The sequence below is a fragment of the Oryzias melastigma genome, linkage group LG23 (assembly GCF_002922805.2).
Source record: "Oryzias melastigma strain HK-1 linkage group LG23, ASM292280v2, whole genome shotgun sequence".
Classification (NCBI taxonomy): Eukaryota; Metazoa; Chordata; class Actinopteri; order Beloniformes; family Adrianichthyidae; genus Oryzias; species Oryzias melastigma.
The window spans coordinates 1376757-1391538 of record NC_050534.1 but is presented as its reverse complement, the minus strand read 5'-3'; the positions used below and the strand labels follow the sequence as shown (position 1 = coordinate 1391538).

Here is a 14782-nt window from a genome sequence, read left to right as displayed (position 1 = left end):
CCCGGCCATGGTCGTCATGGTGACTCACGTAGCCACAGGCTCTGCAGTGATGTCTCCTCCTGGTGAGGGCGTTGAAAGGCTCCTGGCAGGTCATACACTGGCTCACCTCGTTGTCCCGGATCCAACGAGGCGCACGCTTGCCGAGCTCCTTTTTCTGCAAGAATGATCAAAGCCGGACAGTTTAGTTTGTGAGTAACTCCTCATCCGGGAGTCAATGTGATCCATCTTACTGGTTTTTCCACACAAAAATCCTTAGAAGCCAGCCGGAAGGTTTCGTGTTTCTCCTGGAATTCTCCGATGGCGTCCTGAATAACCTGTTTGATCGAATGTATTTCAACACAAAGGCTTGGGGTCTTTAAAGTAACATGTGTCTGAAACAAATACCTTGATCCATTCGTCACGGTCCTGCTCACAGCTGGAAACAAAGAAATAATGTCCAATGACTGTTGGATTCATAGAAAACCACATTCTGAGCCTTTCACCATCAAAACAAGCAAAACATAGAGTCCAGGTGAAGGTTCTGAAGCTTCAGTGTTGAAGGTTACTACTTCAGATGGGATTTGTGTGGTAGCAGATATGCTAGAGATATCAGCTTTAATTAAAGCCAAACCTAATTAAAAATTTGTACGATGAAATATAAAAGCATGGAGGTTTAGTCATGAAATAATGACAAATATATTTATAAAAATTACATTAAAAAAAAACTTCTTTCACTTTGTTATGGCGTGAGAAAATATATTAAAAACTTCAACTGTGTATTCATAAATGCAGTGATACATTTTTAATCCAGCATGCAATGTTCAGAACAGGTCAAAGGGGGCAGTACAGCCCACTTGTGGCTGCAGCGGTTTGATGAAGTTTGCACATGTGTCTTTCTCTGCTGAAGTCCATGTTAACTGAATTTATTAAGATGTTGACGTAAGAAGGACAGCAGAGTTTGATACCATGTAGCGGTGGATGCAGTTTATTTTTCATAAACAAATGCTTGACTTTAAAGAGGCCCTTCCATGATTTTCTTCAGCCTTCCAGAATAAACTATATCTATACATATGATCGTATATATTACCTTTGCAACACTAAAACACAAATTATTTATGAAATATGAGTTATTTTTTGGACCATTTTAATACCCGGAAGTAAAATGACTTGATCTCTGAGGCTCCACCTTTCGCTCCTTGTCGGTCCCGCCCATTTCACGACATCATCCATGAACCCGCCTCCTCAGCGTGAACAAAACTATAAGAAAGATGGATGCGCTGCGGTCTGCACAATCTTTTTTGGATTTTTCCCTTTTTCAAACGTTTTATTTTGCTGATGGATTTTAAGTGTTTGAGACGCTACAGGTATGTAGCTAAACATCATGTTGGTAGAATCAATGTGGATCACGTTAAAAGTTGTTTTATTGAGCATGAATTCATCCGACCACATTTGAATGAGTTTCCGTGTCTCATCGTTGTGGTTTTATGACATTGTTTTTAAGAGAATTCTGTTGAAGCTTTCACAGCAGCAGCCGGTGTGCACGCCGTGCGGGAGTTTTACGTCTTTTAGTGTTAAAATAAACGTTCCAACAAGTAAACAGATGGATCAATTATTTCCTTTTGGCTAACATGATAATCTAATGCTCTACATTTGTCCGCGGCTCACCGATCGCCTCATTTCTAATGTGTTTACATCACTGTCGGGTACGGTGGCTGTTTTGGTTCAGTTGTTCCGCTCTCGGTTTCATATTCAGACTGAAGAATCTCAGAGTAAACAGAAGTTCAGTCTGATTGGAAACAAAGCGAGATTAAATTTAAAAAATGGGTCTGAGAGCGGTTCCTGGCACAGGAAGGTAATTATCTCCTTTCACAACTCCACGGAGAAGGTGGGTGTGTTTTTGTTGTAATCTGGGGGCGGAGCTTGCAGCACAGACTCCTCCTGGAGGGAGCTGTTGGCATTGATCTTACATCAGCACGTTTCCATCCGCTTGTTTTCGTCGGTATGGAAGGGGCTGCTGCAGACAGTGCAGGTTTTTATAATATTACTCTTAAATGCATGAACGGATCAAAATACTGTTTTGGGGTTCTTTATAGTGAGGAATGAACAGCAAAATGCACTTAAAACCTCAAAAAGTAGAATTTTCATGGTAGGACCCCTTTAAAATGTCAGTTTTTGTTTCTTCACGGGGAAAATTTCATACACCAAACTGATTTTAAATTTAAAAAAAATAAATAAAATAAAAAAATAAAAAACTGCTTCTCGATTCAGACAGGATCTATCTGGCCAGGAGTCTGCTGAAAAACAGTGATGTTTGTGTGAAGAAATAACTGTTGCAGCTGCGGGTAGAGTTTGCAGGTAAGATGGATTCATGACAATAATGATTAAACATTTTTAAGGGGGTGTAGCTCTGCTTGATTTTTTATTAACTGCACTTTAATGGAGAATTGAAAAACTTAAATTCTCTAAAGAATGTTTTTATGCTTTAATAACTTGTGTGTTTTATATGTATTAACATGAATGTATTCAAGTTTAGAAGGGGTTAAACAAAATTCAGCCCACTAAAGAAACGCCTTATTTAAAAAGAATCACACCAATGCTTCCTAAAAACATTATTCCTAACATTTAACTTGGATGTTGACTAAAATAATGAAGTCTTGAGCCTCATGAGCAGCAGCCGTCATGATACCTGGCCTGAAGCTCCAGAGTCCTCTCCTTCCCAGAGACCTGGAAGGTGTAGGGGTGATCTTCATTGGTGGTCTGATGAACCTGCATGCCGTCCACACCGATCCTGCAGCGGACGGTGAATCTCTGCCCCACCAGGCTGAACCTCGGATGGCAGCACAGCAGGAAGTTGTTGAACTGAAGAGAGACGTTATCGCACAGCACTTTTAGAGAGCAACACATTTACATGACCGGGTGTTGTAGAGAGAAAGTGAGGACTCCACATAACCTGAACAATGACAAAATGTGGGTCTCAACTATTTGTTTATTTATTTTTTAAAAGTTGTCCTGTCCAACAGCTGATCAAACAGATGTGGGCTGAGAGCCTCTAGTGTTGGTCAGATTTTACTGTCACAACAGGGATTTATTGAGTATAAACCCCAGTTGTTTTCAATGCTAAACTTTATTATATTGATTATGTTTTGCTTTTTGTTTTGTTGGACTGGACGGAAAAGAAGAAGGGGGGGTTTGGTTAAAACGGGGGTGGTTTAGAGAAAGAAGATAGCAACAGAGGGAGACATCATCATAAAACATCCAGGTCTAGAATGGGCGGGGCCTGTCTACAAACACACCTGTTGGTTGTGATAGTTTCCACATTTAAACTAGTCAGAATGTACACAATATAACTGCAGCTCACACACTTAATCATACAAACTCACACAAATAATGCCTCTCATTCTTGGGTCTCAACTATTTTTAATGATAACAGGAGATCTCAATATTAGCATAAACTATTTTAGATCAATCGTTGCACAAGTGAATTTATCCCGTTTCATTTCATCACTGTTCTGTCTGGAGCTGCATTCACAGCAAACACGATTAGTGCATCACAAGTGTCCAGTTTCAATGTTAAGTCAAAGTTCAGATGTCAGAGGTCCTGCAGTGTGATTCAAGATTTGCAGCAGTGGGTTTTGGTGCTGCGTTTCAGACATCTCAACTTTGGCTAATAATTCACGTTGCATCAACCAATCAGGCACTCTGCTTTAGTGCCGTCTTAATGACAATTAGCAGGTGGAGTCCAAAACCAACATGGAGGAGAGACTGAAAGTGACCATCATTCCTCCTGCAGTAGAAGGTGAAGCTCACCGTACCAGAAGAGTTTCTGAATGATCTCATGAATCCAGACATGGAGATGGGATTACCAATGCATCTGTAGAACTCTAAAGTCAACCTGATCTCTCATCATCTCCATCTTCCATGCATTGTAAATAAGCTGCAGCTGTACAGTCCATGCTTCCATGTAGTGTTGAAGCTAAAACCTTGACTGTAGCTCCTCCCACATCTAGGGCTGCCACGATTAGTTAACTAAATGACTATTAAAATAGTCTACTCATTTAACGGTCGATTAGTTGTTACTTTATACTGTATGGAGTCAGAGTGTAGTAAAGTTGAAAGTTATGATGGCATCCTGTTAGCTTTATGGACTATTTTGGAATTTATTAAGTTTATGTAGGCTAATTTGGAGTTTAGCTAATTTTCAGCAAATGCTAGCTATTTCAGCTGATTTAGGTTTTTTTCAGTTTTTTAGGCTAATTTGACGTTTAACTCATATTTTAGCTGGCTATCAGCTTCAGTGTTTTTAGCTATCAATTTCAGCATCTTCGCTGGCCAAATTCATCTTACAGCATTCTCACTAGCATTATCACAGGTAATGCTATATATCTAGTTTTTAGTTAGTTTAAAACTAATGATGGTTAAGATGTGTGCTTTACATCCAGTGTGTGGCAGCACTACTCACATCAGAAGCGTTTTAACCCATTTTTAAACAAGCGTCCAGCAGCTGATTTGACACGCGAACCACATTCTTTAATAATCCCCCTCCTGCCAGAAATGGATCCTCTGTTCCAACTCGACCTCCTGCCGTCCTGCTCACGTCTTCCTCATGTTTGTGGTAAACTGAACATAGACGAGTCTAACCATGAAAAGGTGTCTTTCCATTGCTAACGTGTTCCTGGCAGCAAGTTTGAGCAGACGGCCTTCTTTGAGGAACTGGTTAGTGGGGTTGACCACCTCCTCCTCTCCGACCATCTCGTAGATCTCCAGCTGCCGTTTCAGACTCTCCTGCAGTAACAGTCATGGAAAAAGGAGAACGTCACATTTGGCTCAGAATCTTAGCAAAGCAGAAAAACAAGAAAAACTGATAAATGAACTGTAAGCAGGTCATGTCGTGCAAGGACCTACAGCTTTCTGGATGGCGGTGTTTGAGTGAGTCGCTGCCATGGAAATGACCTGCAAGGATTCTGCAGGAGAAGACGATTAAGATGGCAAAAAAACAAAACAAAGAGCAGCTAAAAAACATTAAGTACAACTAGACAAACTCCTGTGATGTCACAAAGACACAGAGTGAGAAAAGACCGTTTACTCTGGGAAAACTGATAGTCTGGGTGGTCTTCTGGAAGCTTCTTCAGGTAGTCCTTCAGGAGCATCTCGTAACGAGGAACCCTCTGGACCGGTTCCAGCATGTGGTGCTGCAGGGTGAGGTTTCCACACACTTCCAGACTCTGAGACAGGACACTCCAGATCAGCTCCGATGGGGGACATGATGGTGGGAGGAGACACTCGTGTTTTACCTGCACATCATTGATGACGCTCCTAAAGGCGGAGGATCGCTCAGTCCAGGTCTTCAGCAGCTCCATGGCGCCGTCAAAGTTCCTGACATAGTCAGCGTACATCCTCAGGAAGGGAGCATGCTGCAGGAGAGCTTTCCCCAGACCGGGACCCTCCTGCCTTCACAGGGAAGATGTGAAGGACGTATTAGAGCGGATCATGAGGAAGGAGAGGCTCATCCATCCAGCAGGTCCAAAGGCCGGCCAGAAGACCAAAAGCAGTTAGCGGTTCTGGACCGTAAGAACCATGTTTTCACATTCTTAACTGTGCGTTTGAGCATTTGACATCCCATCAAAAACTCCCCCAAATGTGTACACATCACAAGGCAGAGTTTTCCATTTCCTTCTTAAAAATGGAAAAGAACGATCATCGGGCTTTCCGGTAGTACTGCGTAAACCAACAATGTAGACCAGGGGTCAGCAACCTAGGGCACGCGTGCCACAGCTGGCACACGGAGGGAAAGACAGTGGCACCCCAGGTGTGACAACAATTAGCACTTTTGTCATCAGTCTATATATTTTTTGGATTTGTAAAGAGTGATCATTTCTTCTCACAGTAATCTTTGATCCTCTAACATCACAAGGACAGGGTCCATTCACGCAGCGCTGACTGTGACTCCGCCCATCCATGTAAATACTACAGCTTTTTTCGTTTAACTTTGTAGTTTCACATAACGCACATTACCTTCAGTGTCAGCCTTCATGACCAGGTAATTTAAATTAATGCACACCGTAGGAAAATAAAAAGGTTGCCGCAGTGAAATGAAAAGGCTGATAACTCCTGTGTTTGTAACTGTTGGGATGACAGGTGTGGGGATTTGAGCGCGTCTGCAGACAGAACGTGAGCGCGTGCGTGACTGGGAAGAGCGTGAAGCAAAAGTTTATGATGCACAGCTTTTTCATGGTCGTGTTTTTGACGTCGCTGACATTATTGAAGTTCTGTTTCCACATGGGGATCTTTTGCATCGGTCTTTGCTGGTTTAATCAGTGTTTATTAGAGCTGTCAGGCGATTAAAATTTTTAATCGTGATTAATTGCATTTTGTCCCGAGTTAACTCGCGATTAATCGCAAATTTACATGTGGCCTTTTTTTAAGGAAAGAAATGTGTGGTTCGTGGAATTTAGCAGTTCTACATCAATTATGAAAACAAGAATGACAAAATGTATAGTTTACATCAGAAAATATTAACATTGTATTGAGATAAACTTTCTAAACAATAAAAGGCTGTAACATAAAATCCCTAACAAAAGCCCAAGTGCAAGTGAAGGGCATTTTAAATTCAAAACTTCAATCAACGTTCAGTAAAATAAAATAAAAAACATCAAAAATAACATTTCCATAACACTTTCATGTTCATTTTTTGTCAGGACCAAATCTTTTCCTCCTCTGCTGAACTACAGTAATAAATGAAATAGAGATTTATCATTTCCAATTAACTTTTGTTTTTTAAAACATTAAAGACTGAGAAAAGCGGGATACACTGTGGATAGTTTGACAGTCTGTTACTGCCGCCGCGTTCTCTGGCTGCAGCTCGATGCAGCGACGTGTCCAGCGGAGCTCACGCCATGAATATGCCGGCAGACAGACCGCTATGCTGGGGCTGGATCACGCTTAAACCTCCAGAACATTTAAAACGTCCCCCGGTGCGCTTGCTGTTCGGAACGTCGGGGGTCCGCAGCTCTCGGGACGCGAGCCGGTACCACCAGACGTGGTACTGGACGCGAACCGGAGCCGGGTTAGGGTGCAGGAGCTCTCCAGGTCCTAGCGCCGGGCCGGTTTTAGCTCGCAGCTCGGTGGTTGGAGACCCGCCCATGATCTAGTGAGAGCAGCCGGTGAGTTAAAGGGCGGGACGCCCGCGAGCGCGGTATGGAAAGACACGTATGAGAAAGTCCGCGATTAATGCGTCAAAAAAAATTGTCGGCGTCAAGCACATGTCAGATTAATGCTTTTTTAACGCGACAAATCTGACAGCCCTAGTGTTTATATTTGCGGGGTTCGCTCTTGTTGGACCGGTTCTGGTCCAGCCTCACAGCTGTAGTGGACTGTAGCTGTCTGGTTCTGGTGGGAGCTGTGATGATCTGTGGTTTATCGGCTGCTGGTTTAAGAGATTCCAGAAGCAAATGGGTGTTGGTCTGAATTTATTTTCCTTTTTTTGTATTTAATGTTTGTCATTGTAAAGCGCTCTGAGCTGCAACAGATGAAAAGTGATTTTAATAAAGATTGATCAATAAGTTCAGTTTGTTAAATAATAGCCAAACAAAGTCAGATTATACTCACACTTTCTGTTCTGTTAAATGTCAATATGAAATGTGAACAAGTTTTTAAATTAATATTAAAGTTGATCACTGCTGCATTTACTGGGGCTGAAAATGAATAATGATGATGTCCAGTTGCAGAACATTTGAATACCTATAAATAACAAACTAATGAAAAAGTTTATAACATTTAGTTTTATAATGTAATAAAAGGATCATCACAGAATGAACTAACAAGTGATTCAGCTCCTCTCTCATTACGGAACAAACATAAAAACACACACTTGTGTTTTTATTTATTTTATTAATAGTTGTGAAGTTCCTTGAAATATTCAGGATATTTTGTTCTGATGTATCCAGTCATATTGCTGTGGGTATGATAAACCACAAATGCAGAACTTTTGGTTTCAAACAAGCATAGTTACAACACTATTTCAACTCTTATTTTTTGTAATATCATGAAAGCACAATTTTGAGCTAATATGTTAAGTTAAGTATTTGACCTGCTGTTTGTGAATTACAGTTTTTTCATATATATTAAATTTTTTGCAAAAAAGTTCACATTACAGTTAGAGGCGTCTGGATCACTCAGTTGGCTGGTGTAGGATCTGGGTTTTGTCAATGAGCTAAAACCCAGTGAGGGTCTTTAGACAAGACCCTTCATACCGCTGCATAACTTGATCTCTCTGTACCCTAAAAATACAGAATTGAGTCAGGAAGAGGATCCAGCTTAAAACTCTGTATAATCACCTGTGTGAATCAGTGAACGCTGATTCGACTTATCCCTGACAGGATAAGGCAAAAGGTGAACAACAACAGGGATCACATTATACTTGATGATGGCACATCAAGGAGAACATTTTGGATTGGCACTTCATGTCATAAACGTTGCTGACCCCTGATGTAGACGGTGTGTGTTGGCCTTCATTTTGAAAAGTTTCTCCATCTATGCATGTGTGTAAACATTTCAAGTAACCATTTATCGTGGTTTATGCCATCCTCTGTGATGTCTTAAATGTTGATATTTATTGTGCAGGTCTAGTTTTTCTGTCACATTATGGGTGAGGTTAAACACTGAAATCAGCATTTGATTATCACAGTTTTAGTTTAAAAATGTAGCTGTGTAAACATTTGACAGTTTTTTTTCTTAATAAATAGCCTGCAAAATAAAAGTCAGGGTAACTTTGACCTGACATCTATGAGAACTATTATAAATACATCTTCCTATCTAATAATTAACAAATGTGTCTGGCTGGATAAGTGACCCTAAAACATTTGCACTTCACCAATATTGAATCATTTTACTCTAAAGCAGATGTATTAGTCCCCTTCATAAAGGAATGTCGTGTTCACTCACCAGCGGCAGATGCAGCTCTCCAGGTCAGGCAGAAGAAACTGACAGTGGAAGGAATAAATGGATGAAACGTTGGAGAAGATGTTTCTGATGACTTCTGGAGGAAACGAGCCCCTTTCTGCTTCTTCTGTGAGCCGCAAGCAGAAAACCTGACGGGAGGAGACACAACTGCCATCATTTTTGCAGGACAACATACACAAGCTCATTTTTGAAAGAGCTGGACTGATGCTCCTAAGAGTGGAAGATCAAACTGCTCCTTCTACTGCAAAAGCAGAACCAGGTTTATCACGCCACACTAGTAAATCCACAAAGTCACATTTTACAATTGATAAACCTTTAAAGAAATATCAATGTACTTCTAAAGTTTCAATTCCAATACTGATGTTGTTTAGTTAGTGCATCTTTAGTAATGTAAAGTGTTGCTTGGCAAAGCGGAGCTGCTCTTCTGCACAGGAACGTTAGTGACGTAAACGGTTGAAGAGTTACAGTAGTTCAAAGAGTGTGTTACTTCCTGTCAATATAACATAATTAAAGGGTTAATGAACAAGTCTGAGCTCAAAGAGATTCAGACTACTGACCCCCTGTTATAAAGGAAAGAATTTGTAAAATCTAACTTGTTGACATGATTCAACAGGAGTTTGTTCCTTTCTGCCTCTAGTGGTCCTTTAAGGAACTGCAACATCTAGGTACTTCATGGTGGGCTTCAACTCCAGAACAGAGAGTTGGACTGGACTGTCTCCAGTGGGAAGAGGAAGAAATAGTTTTTGTTGTCCATCCCTACATTAATGGGCAGCTGTGGATGAGTGGCTGACCTCTGGTCATAACATCAGTGGTTTGGTTCCTGCCTTACCTGCCCATGTGTCGAAAGGTAAAGCAAACTTGGGAAAGAGCATTGACTGTATATGAGAACTGGACATCCGTTCTCATATACAGTGATAGGTTACTTACAGAAAATAACTTCTGGCTCCAACCAAATGAAGTCAGTTCAAAAGTCCTTTTTTGCAATGCTGATGTCGCCATGTTGGAACCAGAAATTGTCAGTGAGCAGTGATTGGTCTAAGTCAATGTTTCCATGGCAACCACTCAACAGCTGAGCTTTTTGGAGGACCACACTCCCACTACTGGAAAGCAGGAGAATCTGTCAAATTTGAAAACAGTTTAATAATAATAAAAATAAATAAATAAAAAAATGTATAGCTTTAAAGGGAGCAGGAGGAAGCGAACATCTGTCTAGATATACTTTACTTCTTGTTCATTAAATAAATATCATCTGGTTCATAATCAGTCATTTATACTTTAACTACAGAGATTATAGTCAATATAAATCCATAAGGTTTAGTAAGCGGCCATGGTTAGCACTGATTTTTGAAATAATTTTGCTTTAAATTAAGTTTTCAGACGAGGCTAACCGGCATGCGTCTGTTGTTGATCCAGAAATCCCAGTTTACAACGTTCAGGATGGGGGAAAGCAGGAAGCACATACTTCTGAGGCATCTGATTGGTCAGCTTATAACTCAAGTAACTTGCAATAAAGAAAAAATAAATAATGAAAAAAAGGTGATTATCATAAACATGTTAAAAAAATACAGTAAGAATTATTATCCTGACCAATTACTGTTTACTTCTCTTTAGACGTCTATGGGATTTTGGCTACTTAGAGCCAGCAGGTACTTCCTGTTTGGAACGGCAGGGGGGAGGGGCCACTCAGACGTAGAACCGTACAGTGGTTACAGGTTGGGAGAATGAATGGGAGTGGGACTGTACAGCACCTTAAGATAGAAAAGTGCTTTACGAGTAAACACCGTTCATTGTTCCAAGTTCTAGCTGCTAAGCTGATGGGACTTGGTCATTCCTGGGGTTTCCATGCTCCTGGTCATTTGTCAGTTGGAAGCAGAGTTTTCTTTTACTGAAATCAGATATAAAACAGGGCTGCACTGACCTGGTCAAGCAGGTGCAGACGAGCCACATAAGCCCTCTCCGTCTGCAGGAGTTCGTTGGCGATGTGGAACAGCTTACTTTCCGTTTCCTCTTCCTTTGCTTCTCCACCTTCAGCCCTCTGGTTGTTCTCGTCCTTTTCTGGCTCTGCCGTCGTTTTGGTCCATTCACAGAAAAACCTGGAGCCGCAGCTGGAGGGCGTCTTCTCTTGGATCACATCATCAACGTGCACCTCCTCTACTGGTGCCCGGCCACACCTGAGAAGCCCCACGTTCGTTCCAGGTGGGGAGGGCTCCCTGTCACTCCTCCTACGCTCAGGAGGCTGGATGGTGATGCCCGGTCTGTTACAGTTGGTGGACTGTAGGAGCATCAGGGGGGATCGTTCTGTTCTCTCAACAGGAATTCTGCGGGGGAAAAGTGAAAGAAAACAAAGTTCCTGAACACTGCATAACCCTGTAACGCCGCACCTAAATCAATAACACACTCTTCACCTAGCGTAACTCTACAACTGTTGAGTGTTTACGCAAATACTATAATACCAGCAGATTGTCCCAAGAAAAAGTAGCTTTCAGCCATTTTGGCGCCAGAATCTGAATCTGTTAGGATCCACAGGAATCGTGGTAACTGCATGAACACCATGTTACATAACTGCACAAAGATACTTCTTTTAAAGGACAGAATAAGCCGACTTATTGCATAAACAATCAGCTGCGTTGTTATAGGGTTAAGGCGAAGGAGTTGATTCACATTCGGATCTACCTGTCCACGTCCACACAGACGCTCAGGTCAGGGACACTCCAGCACTTCTTGGCTCTTTTGTCCCGTTTCTCCATCTTGTTTGGGGTTCTGGGGCGTCCGAGTACTGGTTTGGAGTATTTAGGAGACACATCCGTGCCGCTCTTCTGAACAGGGCTCGGCGTCCTCAGTCTTCCCATGAAAGGACTGTGGCTCCTTGGGGACAGCTTGGCGGGGCTGTGGCCCCCGTCCCTCAGTGGACTGCTGCTCTGAAGGCCTCTTTTGCCTGGACTGGGAGATCTGAGGAGCGGACAGCCGCTGATCTTTAGTATTCCTCGGCTGGACGGACTGATGTTTGCCACACAGGCTGCACTCTGAAGCTCTTTTGTTTGGCCTCTAACTGGACTTGGTGAGCTTCTGCAGTTCTGGGATGGACTGGCGTGGGTCAGAGAAACCCTGTGATCTCCATTGCTACTCAAATCTGGTTTTGTGGGATTAAGAGGTTGTCTGTTTACTGCAGCTTGATCTTTCAGGTCATTTTGTTTCAGGGATCCTGAAGAAATTAAAAAGAAAAAAGTCGACATTCACAGAACAAGACCTGTAACTCAGTAAAAGCCACACAGAAGTCTGACTGGAGTCTCTCCATCTACCTTGAGGAAAGAGTGACTCTGTCAGTGGGCTGCTCTCATCTTTATTATTTGGTCCCACTTCAGAGTCACAAGCTTTGTCATGAGGAGCGCCATAGCTGTAGGAGCCGCACAGTCCAACGCCTGCACCTGCAAACAAACCATCAAACGTTTGGCACAGGAACAGCAGAGGAGTCTCCGTTAACCCCATTATACCGGAGCCTTCGCCGGTAACACCCAAATAACACGCTCTGACATACCTTTCCACAACCAGTCTGATTCAGTTCGTCTCCAGAATCAACTGCACAACAACACAAAGATCTATATAGCTTTATATGGAGTTATATATAGAGCATTTTTGAAATGATTGTTTGTATACAGATCATGCAGTTTTATTGTTGTATTGATCCTTTGTTTTTACAGTATTGTTCAGGTGCTTTTAAGACATGATCTGGCTCAGAAATAATATTCAACATGAATACAAAAAAAATGGGTTTAAGAACAAAAATGATCCAGAAATGTTGATTTACTCATCTTGTTTAAACAGTTTTCACCTGTTAGAAGAATCTGCATTAGATTCAGACTCAACTTGTTCTGACAGCCACACAATGTATTAACAAAACCACTTAGAGGACAACAAAGTCAAGGCCCGGGGGCCGGATCCGGCCCTCCAGATCATTTTAATCTTATTGTTATTAATGACCCGATGTTATCTTGTACTCATTTCTAACTTGTATAATTTTGACAAAATGTTTATGGAGAATATTGAAAGTTATTTAAGGTTCAAGTTGATTTATTCTGAAATAATATTCCTGCCTTTTTATTATTCATCCATCCATCCATCCATCTTCCTGGCCGCTTCGTCCCATTCGGGGTCGCGGGGGTGCCGGAGCCTATCCCGGCTACTGAAGGGCGAAGGCGGGGTACACCCCGGACAGGTCGCCAGTCTGTCGCAGGGCCTCAATCACACACATCCACTCCCACATACACACCTAGGGGCAATTTAAGGCCACCAATGAACCTATGAAGCATGTTTTTGGACGGTGGGAGGAAGCTGGAGTCCCCGGTGAAAACCCACGCATGCACGGGGAGAACATGCAAACTCCACACAGAAAGGTCCCAGCCGGGATTCGAACCGGGGCCTTCTCGCTGTGAGGCAAGAGCGCTAACCACTGCGCCACCGTGCAGCCCTTTTATTATTCATAATTATGTTAAATAGTTAACATGTAACACTGATTTGTCCCAATGAAAAATACGAGTACTTTACCAACATTGAAGTTAACAATTCTTACTGGTTTATCACAGAAAGTCAAACAACATTAAATGTCATCAATTATATTAATCTGAAGTTCAACATTTGACTAATGTTGATGCTAATTTTTCATGACTCGTTACATTTCTATAGAAGAAATACTTGTTTTCTTACCTGTGTTCTCAGCAGCTTATGCAGGATTATCCCTGACTAGAGTCATTCGGTAAAGCTTCCACGGAGTCTGCTTTACTAGTCATGTGGTTAGTGCTGAAGTCTGCTCCCTCAATGCTAAACTTCCTTATGAAACTTCCGTTTTGTCTGCAGTCTAACCTTTGCCTGACTAGCCTGTTGTACCAAGACCTGGAAGCTGAACATGTGTCAAGTGTCGCTGTAGCAGCACCAGAACACCAAACAATCTGACTAGTCTTCCATAAGCTTTGGTAAATGGTCTATGCTTGTGTGGCGCTTTTCTACCTTCCTCAAGGGCCCAAAGCACTTTATAGTCACACACACACTCACACACCGATGCCCAACACTGGTACCAACCTCCCACCAGAGGCAAGTTTGGGTTCAGTGTCTTAGCCAGGGACACTTCAACACATGGGCGAGCAAGGCGGAAATCAAACCTGCAAACTCAATGTCAATCACAAAGGGGGCCAAGATTTAGGTTGTGAGCTGAACAGAATAAACATTTATTGAACACTCTAAAACTACATTTTTAAAACTAACTTTTTAACACAATTATGAATAATAAAAGGCAGGAATATTATTCCAGAATAAATCAACTTAAACCTTAAATAATTTTCAATATTTTACTCTCCATAAAAATATATTTTGTCAAAATTATACAAGTTAGAAATGAGTACAAGATAACATCGGGTCATTAATAACAATAAAATAAAATGATGTGGAAGGCCGGATAGAATTACCTGGAAGACTAAAGGGCGTCTGCAAATGTGTGTGTTTTTTTTTAATTGTTTTTTTCAGAAAAATGTAATACTGGCTCTTTGAAGTCCTGGACACCCCCTGTCTGATTATGGTGGCTCTGCATCTTGCTAGCGTAAATCTTCACCACTAGGGCTGTGGATCGTTGCTGAGGTGGCGATCCGATTCGATTCACAAATCAAGCTCAAATATTCATGAATCGAACCACGATTCTTACTTTAAATATGTTTGTTTCTGTGTCTGTCTTTTTACTGGATGGATGAAACTTGAAATCATTTGTATTAAATCACCACAATTTATACCTTTTTTTAGAACAGGAGATCAGAATCAACAAAACTGATAAAAACAAAAAGATTTAAATAGAAAGAAATGG

General features: G+C 41.6%; 1 protein-coding gene across 1 annotated transcript in view; it reads right to left on the bottom strand.

Moving 5' to 3' along the window:
• The window catches only part of LOC112160273 (FYVE, RhoGEF and PH domain-containing protein 4), a 19143-nt gene that overhangs the window by 2015 nt on the left and 2346 nt on the right, over nucleotides 1–14782 (bottom strand). The window contains exons 2-13 of the mRNA XM_024294697.2: nucleotides 12237–12362; nucleotides 11611–12139; nucleotides 10856–11255; nucleotides 8920–9065; nucleotides 5271–5427; nucleotides 5063–5201; nucleotides 4882–4940; nucleotides 4618–4761; nucleotides 2666–2838; nucleotides 385–415; nucleotides 231–314; nucleotides 29–154 (exon numbers count right to left, since the gene is read on the bottom strand). Of these exons, the coding sequence (XP_024150465.1) occupies nucleotides 29–154; nucleotides 231–314; nucleotides 385–415; nucleotides 2666–2838; nucleotides 4618–4761; nucleotides 4882–4940; nucleotides 5063–5201; nucleotides 5271–5427; nucleotides 8920–9065; nucleotides 10856–11255; nucleotides 11611–12139; nucleotides 12237–12362 (2114 nt within the window). The remainder of the gene's footprint in view (nucleotides 1–28; nucleotides 155–230; nucleotides 315–384; nucleotides 416–2665; nucleotides 2839–4617; nucleotides 4762–4881; nucleotides 4941–5062; nucleotides 5202–5270; nucleotides 5428–8919; nucleotides 9066–10855; nucleotides 11256–11610; nucleotides 12140–12236; nucleotides 12363–14782) is intronic.